Source organism: Osmerus eperlanus, chromosome 23, assembly GCF_963692335.1.
Source record: "Osmerus eperlanus chromosome 23, fOsmEpe2.1, whole genome shotgun sequence".
Lineage (NCBI taxonomy): Eukaryota > Metazoa > Chordata > Actinopteri > Osmeriformes > Osmeridae > Osmerus > Osmerus eperlanus.
The window spans coordinates 1466381-1479335 of NC_085040.1; the positions used below are offsets into that span (position 1 = coordinate 1466381).

The 12955-nt window shown below is 46.8% G+C and overlaps 3 protein-coding genes across 3 annotated transcripts in view; all 3 read left to right on the top strand.

Moving 5' to 3' along the window:
- LOC134009572 (mucin-2-like) overlaps positions 1-12955 on the top strand; it is a 202174-nt gene that overhangs the window by 94489 nt on the left and 94730 nt on the right. The gene's annotated exons all lie outside the window — the stretch shown is intronic.
- LOC134010085 (kelch-like protein 33) lies at positions 673-4144 on the top strand. Its single transcript, XM_062449953.1, has 5 exons — positions 673-694; positions 1093-1680; positions 1804-2743; positions 2841-3011; positions 3210-4144. Exons 1-5 carry the CDS (start codon positions 673-675, stop codon positions 3739-3741), a joined length of 2253 nt encoding a protein of 750 aa, XP_062305937.1. The 3' UTR covers positions 3742-4144.
- LOC134010086 (Fc receptor-like protein 4) lies at positions 6855-12277 on the top strand. Its single transcript, XM_062449954.1, has 11 exons — positions 6855-6956; positions 7175-7210; positions 7484-7759; positions 8166-8471; positions 8560-8905; positions 9051-9062; positions 9512-9612; positions 10221-10298; positions 10482-10543; positions 10931-10999; positions 11246-12277. Exons 1-10 carry the CDS (start codon positions 6926-6928, stop codon positions 10952-10954), a joined length of 1272 nt encoding a protein of 423 aa, XP_062305938.1. The 5' UTR covers positions 6855-6925; the 3' UTR covers positions 10955-10999; positions 11246-12277.

The window sequence follows — 12955 nt, forward strand, 5'->3', positions numbered from 1 at the left end:
AAAGAACAGTGACCATCAAAGAGAAGACTGACAACGGAGGGGAGGGACACGTGTCATTAAAGGGTGAGGAGTTGTTGATGAAAGGGTGAGGACTTGTTGATGAAAGGATGAGGACTTGTTGATGAAAGGGTGAGGACTTGTTGATGAAAGGGTGAAGAGTTGTTGATGAAAGGGTGAGAACTTGTTGATGAAAGGGTGAGGACTTGTTGATGAAAGGGTGAGGACTTGTTGATGAAAGGGCGAGGACTTGTTGATGAAAAGGTGAGGAGTTGTTGATGAAAGGGTGAGGACTTGTTGATGAAAGGGCAAGGACTTGTTGATGAAAGGGTGAGGAGTTGCTGAGGGGAAGTGTAGATGTAAGTTAAAAGGAACATTACACGGACACCCAAGCAACTGGAAGAGGATGAATGATATTAGAAAGTCAATGACACACGAATGAGTGAAAAAGCGTTGCAGTGAGAAAACAACCAATAAAACATCTAAAAACGTCAGCTGATGTGGATCAGGTGGGAGTATATTTAACCACCCCGTGTGTGATAATTCCATGGGTTCCGGGGGCCACTAAGGGGAGAGTAGAAGAATCGTCTTACAGATGAGAGGAGTGGCTTCAGGAGAGGTAGGACATGAAAGCCACAAAGGGTCTGATGTCATTGTGTCCTCTCCATTGTGTCTATGTCTGAAGAACCTGTGCAAAGTAAGTGACTCTCAGTTTTGTTACTAACTTGTTGGATTTGTATTGTCTCTGCACCTTGATCGACTTGTGAAATACTGAAAAGACAAAGCTGAAAGAAGGAATGCTTATTCCGAATTTGTTATATTATAACTAATAAAATAGTATGTAAAATCTGTTGACTCTTGTCATCATGGATGTGGCTGGGAGTAGCGTTCATACGGAATGGTGGGCCAGCCGGAAGATGATTCTGGAAGGCTGAAAAAGGGGGGGGGGAGAAAGTTTGTCCCTCGTCAATGAGTGGGGGGATCTGGGTACTGATGAGGAAGAAGAGGAGGGAAGTGACGAAGAGGAGGGAGAGGGGTGGGGTGATTATGACGAGGAGGATGATCAGGAAATCATAATATATGAATCTGTTGAAGAGGAAGCTGACGACTATGACATAAGCATGAGAAAGGTTTATGGCAGACAAACGTACGCAAGAGAGCTGTTCCAGACCTTGGAGGGTTTCAGGGACTCCTCTCTACTCACTGACCTGACTCTGAGCACTGAGGATGGGCTGAGCTTCCAGGTTCACTCCCCTGTCCTGGCTGCTGTCAGCTCCCTGGTCCACCACAGTCTGCAGGACGGGGATGCAGAGTGGGAGAAGAGGGGAGGATCTGTTGATGGTGACACACAGAGAGAGGCGTCGATGGTTCTGGGTCCTGGGATGGACCGTGTAGGGCTGGCGGGGGTGCTGGAGTTTGCCTACACTGGGGTCATAGCAGCTCTGAACGCAGGCAATGTGGTCCAGATACAGACTGCAGCTCAAGTACTGGGAGTTCCCAGAGTTCTGGAGCTCTGTAGAGAGGAAGAGGAGAAGATGAAGATAGGAGGACAGAAGAAGACAGAGGAGAGGAAGATCTCAGCTGCAGAACAGATGGAGATCAGTCTTCAGTCCATCAGACAGCTGTGGACACAGAGAGTAGGCTGTGATGTAGTTCTGGAAGTGGATGGAACTTATTTTCATGGTATGTAAAATGTCTTCTTCACCTATATGTAGTGGTAAAAACAGTATATGGAGTATTATGCAAATTCAGCACATTTAGCTGAAACAAACCAGAAATAAATCAATTTGTATTTCCTCCTGCTAGCTCACAGAGTTGTCCTGGCTGCCAGTAGTGCCTATTTCAGAGCAATGTTCACCAGTGGGATGAAGGAATCCCAGCAGTACTGTGTGACTCTTCCCTTCCTGGTGGCATCCGAGCTAGAGATCCTGATTGGTTGCTCGCACAGCGGGTCACTTTCTCTCAATTGGGACTGTGTCTTTGAGGTCGGCTGCACCGCCCTCCGGCTACAGTTCCAGGCCGCCTTTTCACTGTGCATCGACTTCCTGCAACAGGAAATAGGCGTCCACTCCTGCCTGGACGTGGCGTCCTTCGCTGAGGCGTTTGGGATGGCGGATCTTCTCGAAACAGCCGACAACTTCATCCTCCGGAACTTCAATAAGGTCTCAGTCACAGAGAAGTTCCCAGACTTGCCCTTTAAAAAGCTTCGTAAGTTCCTGAGAAGCCCCTACCTCTGTGTGTCTTCTGAACTTGTTGTATTTAAGGCAGTGGTGTCCTGGATCGAGGTCAATCCCATGACCAGTCCTGAACTGACTACAGAGCTGCTGAAAACGGTTCAGTTCCCTTTAATGATCTTCCCAGATGTCAAAGAGATCAAAGCCATGAAGATATGGACTGATTGCAACTCTGTTTATCTCTTGAAGACTTTACTGAAAGAGTTCTGGTCCTATCGCTTTGCCTCAGACAACCATTACAGGATCTACCTACCCACAGAGTCATTGGTCTTGGTAGGTGGAAACCAGTTCTGTGAGGATACACAGGTACATATTCCTAGCCGAGAGTTGTGGTTTGGTAATTCCCTGAGGAACCACATTGGCATTGTGAAGAGTGTGGAGTGGAGGAAGCTGGGAGAGATACCAGAGACACCCAGGGTTAGTCATGAGGTGGTGGTTCTTGAGGGGAAGTTGTACGTGGTCGGAGGCAGGAAGTTCTGGAACAGATCGGACGTCCTGAGCTCAGCCTGGCGGTGAGCTGAACAATCAAGGGTTTCATCTTTGAAGTTCAAACTTTCATTGACGTCAGCTTTGTCTCAATATTGTTTCTTCAATTCTGACTCTCATCAGGTATGACCCAGCTCCGAACGAATGGCAGAAGCTGGCCGACATGCAGGAGCCAAGGTGCTCCTTCTCTGTGGTTGCTGTGGATGGTTTGATATATGCCATAGGAGGAGACTTCGAATACCAGGCTAACTTGGACAGGGTGGAGCGCTACTGCCCAAAGACAGACTCCTGGAGGTGAGATGGAAGGGGAACTTTTTGACACATTGGTTTGAGGAAATGGTTCTTGATGGAATCAAAAACCTTGTTTGTAAAGGGGTTTTAGGGCAATCTGACAGGGACAGACAAATACATATTAAATAGTCACAATTCTAAATATTGTAACTTGAAATATTTTAAGTAGAGATTAAAAAACATAACCTACCTTACTTTCAGCTCCTGCAAACCTCTGGACACGGCCTTGAGCGGCCACTCTGCCTCAGTGCTGGACGGCCAGATCTTCATCTCAGGAGGCTTCAACTGCAACTATGAGTGTCAAGTGTCCATGTTCCTCTACCACCCAGAGAGAGGAACCACCTACCTGGCTGACATGATCCAACCCCGGGCCTTACACTGCATGGAGACCCTCAATGACCGCCTGTACGTAACAGGTGGCATCACCGCTGACACCAAGAGGGGCTACTTTGACCAGCTGTCCTGTGAGGTGTACGACCCTGAGAGGGACTCCTGGAGCTCCATCTCCCCCCTGACCGTCCCTCACGTTGGCCCAGCCTCGGCAGTCCTGGAGGGGAAGCTGTACGTGCTGGGAGGGTACTGCCAGGAGGACTACAGGGAGTGCAAGCTGGTGCACCGCTATGATCCCAGCAGCCAGCGCTGGGAGAACATGGGCAGTATGCCTGGACCCAGCATCGCTTTACAAGCAAGTGTGCTTCCCCTGCCGGCACATCTGAGACAATTACCAAAGTAAACCAGTGTAGTTCCACGCACCATTGGAATTAGAGGATTTTTTGGGCACTTTAATTTAACAGAAAAATGCTATTGATCATGATTGTATTTCAGAAACTCAGAAAGAAATCTATGTCAGCTCCAGTTAGCATGTTGCTTATGGAAAGTATTGGGGATGGGCTCAATGTATTCAAAGCTCGGCATTTACCTGAGACAACATAGTTTGTAAAAGTTTAGTTTTTTCTGGTATTCTACAAGGGGTTTTGTTTGTTTTTTGTCCAGTTACTAAAGTATACAAGTGGCATTTACACATTTCCATCCCATTAACAGATGAAATAAAATGCATGTTGAGCTGATATTCAGTTGAGAAAGGTTAGGCTTCTGCTTTAGACTGTAAACTGTGCAAAACATTTGGGCCAACAATAAACCTGTGTTCTAAAAAAGTATTTTAAGACCCCAGCCTGGCTGGCCTCTCTGTTTTTATTTCCCTTTGGGACAGGCATCCCAGTGGCATCGTTATGATAAGCTTCAACTGAGTGACATGTGGGGTCGAGTTACAGTCAGAAGGTTCAAATACAGTAAGAAGCGCCCGCTGGTCAACCGAGAGAGAGAGAGAGAGAGAGAGAGAGAGAGAGAGAAAGAGAGAGAGAGAGAGAGAGAGGGAGAGAGGGAGATGGAGATGGAGAGGGAGGGAGAGAGAGAGAGAGAGAGAGAGAGAGAGAGAGAGAGAGAGGGAGAGAGAGAGGGAGAGAGGGAGATGGAGAGGGAGGGAGGGAGGGAGGGAGGGAGGGAGGGAGGGAGGGAGGGAGGGAGGGAGGGAGGGAGGGAGGGAGGGAGGGAGAGAGAGAGAGAGAGAGAGAGAGAGAGAGAGAGAGGGGGGGGGGGGGAGGGGGAGGGGGAGGGGGAGGGGGAGGGGGAGAGGGAGACGTAAATCTTCTCTCTTTTGCACTTCACACCCCCACCTCACTGACACATTCTTCTTATTCTGCCGCTCCTCGGTCAAGATTCCCCAGCGTTTCGCAGAGGGGGAGGAATGAAATCCTGCTGGTGTCTTGTGTAAAACCCAACCGCCTGATCTTTCTGTCACAAGTCCCAGAATGCTTTGAGAGGAGCCCTGGCAAGGTCATGGGATGTCTTGGTTTGTGGGCCGGAACAGCTGAGGAATGAGCCCATGTTATAGTTTGGGGGCACAACCTTTCTTAGCACATGATGATGTGCTAAGAAAGGTTGTGATCTAATGGGAGAAACATATCATCAATGAATAAGGTACTATTTATGTACCCATAAATACTGTATGTATTACAGGTGGGTTAACTAGACTACTGACAGCATAGCACATTATCTGATAGACCTTGTGAACATAAGGAAGCTTTCATTATCCTTAGAAACCTCATAGAGAGCACTGTCTAATCTCATTAACCCCTTGTGTTGTCTTAGGGGTAAAAAATGACCCGCCACTATGTTTATCATCAGAGAAAACACCCTAAATCCTTCATGAGATCCTTCTGAGGGATGAGGGAGAGGTAGTCGTCCAGCTCAGCCCGGCGCCTGGGGAAGGAGGAACAGACGACGTCCCGGGACAGGGAGAACGCGTAAGAGAACTCGGCTGCCGTGAGCTCCCGTCGCCGGGCGGGGTCAGGGTGGAGGAGCAGGACGGGGCCACAGGACCCAACGATGGTGCGGGGGGCTGAGACCTGGGAGGGGAGGAGAAGGTCGGCCAGGTCCCCGTAATCACCCTGGAGGATGGCTGCCCGGAGGGAGGGAGACACGGGGGAAGGCCTGGAAGCAGAGGAGGCCGCGGGGCAGGCAGGGGCAAGCCTGAGCAGAAGGCCCCGGAGTCGGAGAACGTGGAGGACGGAACAGCAGGCGGAGCTGTGGGACCCAGGGAGACGGAGGAGCCCGGAGCTGCACCAAACGGGGAGCGAGCCGGGGTCTCAGGGACGCGGACGGAACACCGGGGACGGGACCGCCTCGCCGGCCGGGAGGGAGACTCATCGTTCTACGGGATCAGGTCCAGAACGTCCTTAGAGCCGGGAGACGAGACGACGAGTCGATACGGAACTGGAAGCGGGAGCACGCACACCAAGAACATGCTAGCACAAGGCAGTCAGGTGGCTGAACGGTGAGGGAATCGGGCTAGTAATCTGAAGGTTGCCAGTTCGATTCCCGGCCGTGCGAAATGACGTCGTGTCCTTGGGCAAGGCACTTCACCCTACTTGCCTCGGGGGGAATGTCCCTGTACTTACTGTAGGTCGCTCTGGATAAGAGCGTCTGCTAAATGACTAAATGTAAATGTAATGTAAGGGCCAGAGGAACGGAAGAGACTTTATGCAGAACTCGTAATTGAAAACGAGGAGTTTGGTCGCATTCCTCCGTGCTTTAACAGGGCTGATGCGTATGAGTTGATTGGAGTGAAGGAGGAGTCTTGGTGAGCTATCTAACTCCCGAACTTCAGTTAATCTAACTCCATTAAGTTATGTAATTTCCTTACAGTTTCAAAACATTTCTGTTAAAGTACTTCTCAACAACATCAAGCGATGTTGCAAATGTGGGTTCCTGCTGCACACTCACATGAAGAGAATGGGGACCTCATTACCTGAACACAGGAAGTACACACACAAACATAACAAACACATGTGTAAGTGAAGCGTTACAGTAACAAATGCTGGGCACATTTTGAAGGGCAGTTTTTTGTCACGTGAGGATGACACACCTACAAATAAACATTAAAGCTGAAAGAGACGCAAATAGAATCACATCCTGACACAACGTTTAAGTTGATTGAGAAATATTGAAAAGTTGAAAGATTTCTTAATTTTCCTTCTTTTCTGAGTTCTCTCTCCGTCCAGTTTTACTGTAAAGAGGAAGGAACTACTGAGTTGGCCAACTTGATTTAAGAACTTTAAATTCATTATTTTATTTATTTTCATGACGTCATACTGTAGCCTCAAAGGTTTATGGCACAGTCCCTGTAGTTTCTCTCTCATTTTCTTACATTGTAACTCTTTTTCTATGTTTATCTCTCCATTCTCTGTTCATCTCTCTCTTTCTCTCTTTCTCTCTCTTTTACCCTCCCCCTCCCCGTTCTCTCCTTCTGTATTTCTAGCAGCAGAGAAGTGTGTTGCCTCAGTTTGTAGGAAGTGGAAGTGTTCTGATCAGAATAAACTTTGTGGTTCAGAGACTCTCACACTAGATAGCAGGAGAGGATGGGGCTCACCTCACCTTGTGTGCTGCTCTGTGAGTACCCACATTCTACTCTGTTATTATGTACTCAACATGTGTGTGTAGACACACGGGGCATGTCTGTGTGTGTGTCTATGTTTGTATGCATGTTTGTATGTTCGTGTGTGAGTGTGATTTATGTGTGTGTGTTGAAGGGGGGTTCATTCATTGTTACGTTGATTTTAAAACATTTATTTGACCTAATGAGATGCTTCTCTCTGACTTGGTTGTAGTGCTGAGTGCTCTCCTCATCTCTGGAAACACTCAAGGTTGGTTGAAACACAGTAAAGTGCCGTACAGTACGATACTGGATCACACCAATAATGAACTTCTATATCTGACTGCCCCTGAAACTTTCCTTTCTTCCTTGGCTACTGAAACTTCTCTTCCTTGTCAAATAAAATTAAACTGTTAATGAATATACCTGGTGAGTTCATACACTCAGCTCTTTACAGGACATTGGTGGAGATTGTCTGTACACAGTCTGACAAGTCTTGATGGAGTGATAGGGTGACAGAGCAGTGTTGTGTGTGTTTGTGTAGAGAGATCGAAGGCTGTGGTGACCCTGCATCCTGACCTGCAGCAGATATTTACAGGAGAGAGACTCACTCTCAGATGTCAGATACAGGGAGGAGAGAACAACACTGAATGGCGGTACTTTTTTAAGAGGGATGATGTAGACATCGGCAGTTCAGAGTCTGAACTTAAGATTGAATCTGTTGAGGAGTTCCACAGAGGTGCATACACCTGTGTTGGTAAAGACACAAGTCATGAGAAGTATTCTGACTGGAGTGATGAAGTGATGCTGACTGTAACAGGTATGTAAGCTCACCTTCCTCAGATCAATTAATTTAGGTTTTATATCACATTTCTCAACAAATAGTGATTCCTTCAATATCACAGTGAAAGGTAATTGTTGGTGGTGGTGCGTGTGTGTATCTGTGTGTGTGTGTGTGTGTGCAATGTTCTTGTGAATTGTGAGTATTTTGTCATGAAAAGTCCAGATTGTCTTTGTGTAGATGGTGGGGAAAAGTATGTCCTTGTTTTTTTTATATCAAAGTTGTACTGGTTATGAGACAAAAAAAGGACAAAATAATAGAAAACCAGATAACGGGTAAAGAGATAAAGACATGGTTAAACTCTGACACAAATGTAGGTAAGGTTTCAATGATGACACAATAGGTATGTTGTATTTAACACATTAAACAAACAGTATTTTCCCAGATCGTCCCCAGCCTGTCCTGAGAGTGTCTCCCTCGTGGCTGAATCCTGGAGACTCAGTGACTCTGAGCTGTGAGGTTGGAGACTCATCTACAGGCTGGAGCTTCTTCTTCTACAGAGCTGCTCCCTCTCTACCAGACCAGCCCTACTCTGTAGAGCTCCTCTCTGACCGTGAGCAGACTACAGGGAACTCCTCCACTCTGCAGCTAGCTGCTCCCTCTCACACAGCAGGATATATGTGTAGAGCTGGGAGAGGAGAGACAGTCTACTACTCTGACTACAGTAATCCACAGTTTCACTGGTCTGGAGGTCAGTTCATGCTTCTGTGTTTGTGTGTGTTTGTCTGTCTGACTGGGCTGTATTCGATTCTCAAATGGATTCTCTCTGTCTCCTTTAGATCAGATTTCCTCAGTGTCTCTCAGTGTAAGCACCAACAGATCTCAACACCTCGTGTCTGAGTCTGTCTCTCTGAGTTGTGAGCTGAAGGGGAACTCTACTGGATGGACACTGAGGAGGTACACAGGCAGTGAGCTGTATACTGTGTGCTCCTCTGTCAAGGGATCAACCACAGGATCCACCTGCATCATCAGGTCCTTAAACGTAGGGCACAGTGGAGTGTTCTGGTGTGAGTCTGGCTCAGGAGAGTACAGTAATGCTGTCAACATCACAGTACATGGTGCGTTCAAGTATAATGTTTCTGTACGTCTCTCCAGCATTAGTGAGGGATTGTGCATATGTCTCCAGCATTAGTGAGGGATTGTGCATATCTCTCCATTATTAGTGAGGGATTGTGTATGTCTCTCCAGCATTAGTGAGGGATTGTGTATGTCTCTCCAGCATTAATGAGGTTTGTGTATGTCTCTCCAGGTGCTCTTCTCTCCTCTTCAGGATTGATGGAGGGTCTGGTTGTGACTGGTGTTTTACTGTTTCTCCTCATACTGCTGTTACTAGGCTGGCGAAAGTTCAAAGGTGAGAACGTTGATAAAACATCTTCCTCCTCTTCCTGGTCCAGTGATTAAATACACAACCTCATTTTTAACCGCATCAATATAATTTAGAAAGTCTGTAATTGAAGCGTTGTATATGTTTTGTGTTGCAGGTGCTCAGTCTAGTGTGGCATCTATGTGAGTAAACCACCCATCTCTCTCAACCATCACAGCTGACAGAGAGATTACATTTGTAGACTAAACTTTGTACCCTACATAGTTGGGTTATCAAGTTAGACATTAAGACTCAAAAGAAAAGAAACCAGGAAAGCATAATATCTATAGGGATGTTTTTTATAGTCTGCCTTATAATGTGACGTTGGTGGTAATCCTCACCTCTTATACTAATCATTTTGTTTATAGATCCTCCCAGTCACAGAGCACCAATCTTGTCTTAGATGGGGTCCAGATAGCCAATCAGAACCAAGCTCCTGCTGGAAACGCCCCTCTGGAGCATAGGCAAGGTCAGTCTTAGCCAATCATATTCTCTCTACATACGTAATGCAGAATGCAGTGTTTAAGATTCCACAAAAAGAAACAATTATCATTCAAGAATAGATATTCCTCGATGCGTATCTCTAACTCTCTCCCTACCGACCAGCAGATGGCCTCGACAACATATTACACACTTGTTGTTGTAACAACATAAATACACAACATAAACACAACACACACAAGTCCATCAATGTGAGATATAATCAGTATGATGATGTGATACCTAGTAGATGGTCTAGTCCTACTGGTACCACACTGCCAGGACAGTATGATGATGTGATACCTAGTAGATGGTCTTGTCCTACTGGTACCTCACTGCCAGGACAGACCAGGCATCCTCCAGGAGAACGGGGCACGACATTATGAATCATTTTAAACATTGGAAACGCTACGGAAGACTGTGTGGAACATTTGACATGAAGATGAGAGGCGTCACACTGGGAGGAGTGGACTCCTCCAGTAACGATCCTGTCACAAAGCGTCATCTATGTGTTAGTTGTCATGAGTATCATGTACGAATCCTGTCCTAGTTTCACAGCAGAGTCACTGTGGTCTGTGTGTGCTGTTCATGCTCAAGGTGTGGAGGCTGGACCAAGTGACGTGACCTACGCCCAGATTGAGCTCAAAAAGATGAAAAAACCCAAGAGAAAGACAGGTGATTGTAATCAGCTGTTTCATACAGGTGCTAGTATCACTGTTAACAAGCAGTCTAATACAGTTTGCCAATGATCTACCTTTTAAGCATCACATACACCTGATGGTCTATAGTGTATGTATAACACGTAGCTTCTTGTTTAAAAGGACAGTTTGTTTTTTACATGTTTATGTTGCTCTTTAGGAAAGCAAGCAGAATCAGAGGAAGACACCATTTATTCCAAGGTGGCACAGGACCTCCCTCTGGTAAGGCTGTCCTCCATTTTCTCAACAGAAGGCAGAAACAGGACACTAAGAAATCCTGTGCGTTTACGCAATGTCATTTTCACTGCCATACACAGAACGTGGAAATAGTGATGTCATATCCTCCTGTCGCCACAGTGGTTTTCCTGAGTAGTGGAGTTAGATGCAAGTGTCTCGGTATGCTGCAGTTTGTCGGACATAATTATATCACCATGGAGACGTGATATACAATAGACAAGCAAAGTGTAGAAATATAATGCAAACACCACTTTATCAAGTACATATCAAAGACCAGTCTAGAGTAGTTGTCCCAGCTCCAGAGTCTTTTAGCCAATCATATCGTGGCCCATGGCTGAGAGTGAGTGTTTTGTTTCCTGTGATGGTCTGTAGGTGGCGCTGGAGCAGATGACGTGACCTATGCCCAGATTGACTTAAAGGGCAAGAAAGCCAAGAAATCAGGTGATTACCCCTCAGTTCTCTCCTTTACAACCCTCTCATCCCTGACAGTGAGAGTTGTGAATGGGTGAATAAAGTGAGTGAATGAATGAGAGAGAGATGATGAGAGAGATAAACACCTACCCTATCACAACTTAGGGAGGTAACAGAGAAGATTCATATACTGGGAAAAACAAAGACTACTACTATTATATTATTTTAACCGTCTATAACAAATATATTCTTGTTAATCAGCTCTCTGTCCTCCAGACATGTTGACCACCAGGGAGCCGGATGCTGTCTACTCTGCAGTGAGGACAGGGTGAGGGGTCCTCCCTGGATGCTGTCTACTCTGCAGTGAGGACAGGGTGAGGGGTCCTCCCTGGATGCTGTCTACTCTGCAGTGAGGACAGGGTGAGGGGTCCTCCCTGGATGCTGTCTACTCTGCAGTGAGGACAGGGTGAGGGGTCCTCCCTGGATGCTGTCTACTCTGCAGTGAGGACAGGGTGAAGGGTCCTCCTTGGGACCTGGAGCTGAACTCATGATCTGAGTCTGATCTGAGTCACTGTTGACAGTCTGTTTACTGGCGTTTTGTTGTCATGACAGTGTACGTGTTTGGGTTGAGGTCGTTTTTTACACACAAAGACAGGTACATATTCATGAACCGACATGTCAGGAAATGCACTCATGTATACACATATAACACGCACACACGCGCAGACTGGCACACACACACACTGACATGCACACACACACACTGACATGCACACACAGACTCACATGCACACAGACGTATGACACAGAAGATGCTCAAGGACACAGACACACAGACACACACACACTCACAGACACACACAGACACACACACAGACACACACTCACAAACACACACACAGACACACACAAAGACACACACACATAACTTGGAGGATTTTATGCAATTTAATGAACTGAAAGTGTCTTTATCCTATAGGTGTCTTTATTTTTATGTAGCATTTTAACCATAGTGAAACAAGTAAACGTTTTTGGCCAACCCCATGTAAAATAACATCACACTCCATAGGATGGCAAAGGGACACCTCTAGAGATGTCCACATAAAACAATGTATGTTTCCATTGAATCTCTTTACTCTTTATTCAGTTAGAAGTAAGTGGCTTGAGTCTTTTCACGCGCATGTCAGTTTAAATGTAGAGTGGCAGAAGAGGAGATTAAAGCTGTTGTGTTGTTTTAGCTTGTTCTCATTCTTGTTGTTGTTGTTAAGAGTCGTCATGGCTGTAGCTGAGCCGTGTCTACAGACAGCTTTAGAACCATGGAGGAGGGAAAAGGAGAGGAAGTGGAGGAGGTGAAGAGAGAGGAAGTGGAGGAGGAGAAGAGAGAGGAAGTGGAGGAGGGAGAAGGAGAGGAAGTGGAGGAGGGAGAAGGAGAGGAAGTGGAGGAGAAGAGAGAGGAAGTGGAGGAGTAGAAGAGAGAGGAAGTGGAGGAGGGAGAAGGAGAGGAAGTGGAGGAGGAGAAGAGAGAGGAAGTGGAGGAGGAGAAGAGAGGGGAAGTGGAGGAGAAGAGAGAGGAAGTGGAGGAGGGAGAAGAGAGAGGAAGTGGAAGGGGAAGAAGAGAGAGGAAGTGGTCGAGGGAGAAGAGAGAGGAAGTGGAGGAGGAGAAGAGAGAGGAAGTGGAGGAGGGAGAAGAGAGAGGAAGTGGAGGAGGAGAAGAGAGAGAAAGTGGAGGAGGAGAAGAGAGAGGAAGTGGAGGAGGAGAAGAGAGAGGAAGTGGAGGAGAAGAGAGAGGAAGTGGAGGAGGGAGAAGAGAGAGGAAGTGGAGGAGAAGAGAGAGGAAGTGGAGGAGGGAGAAGAGAGAGGAAGTGGAGGAGGAGAAGAGAGAGGAAGTGGAGGAGGAGAAGAGAGAGGAAGTGGAGGAGGAGAAGGAGATGAAGTGGAGGAGGAGAAGAGAGAGAAAGTGGAGGAGGAGAAGAGAGAGGAAGTGGA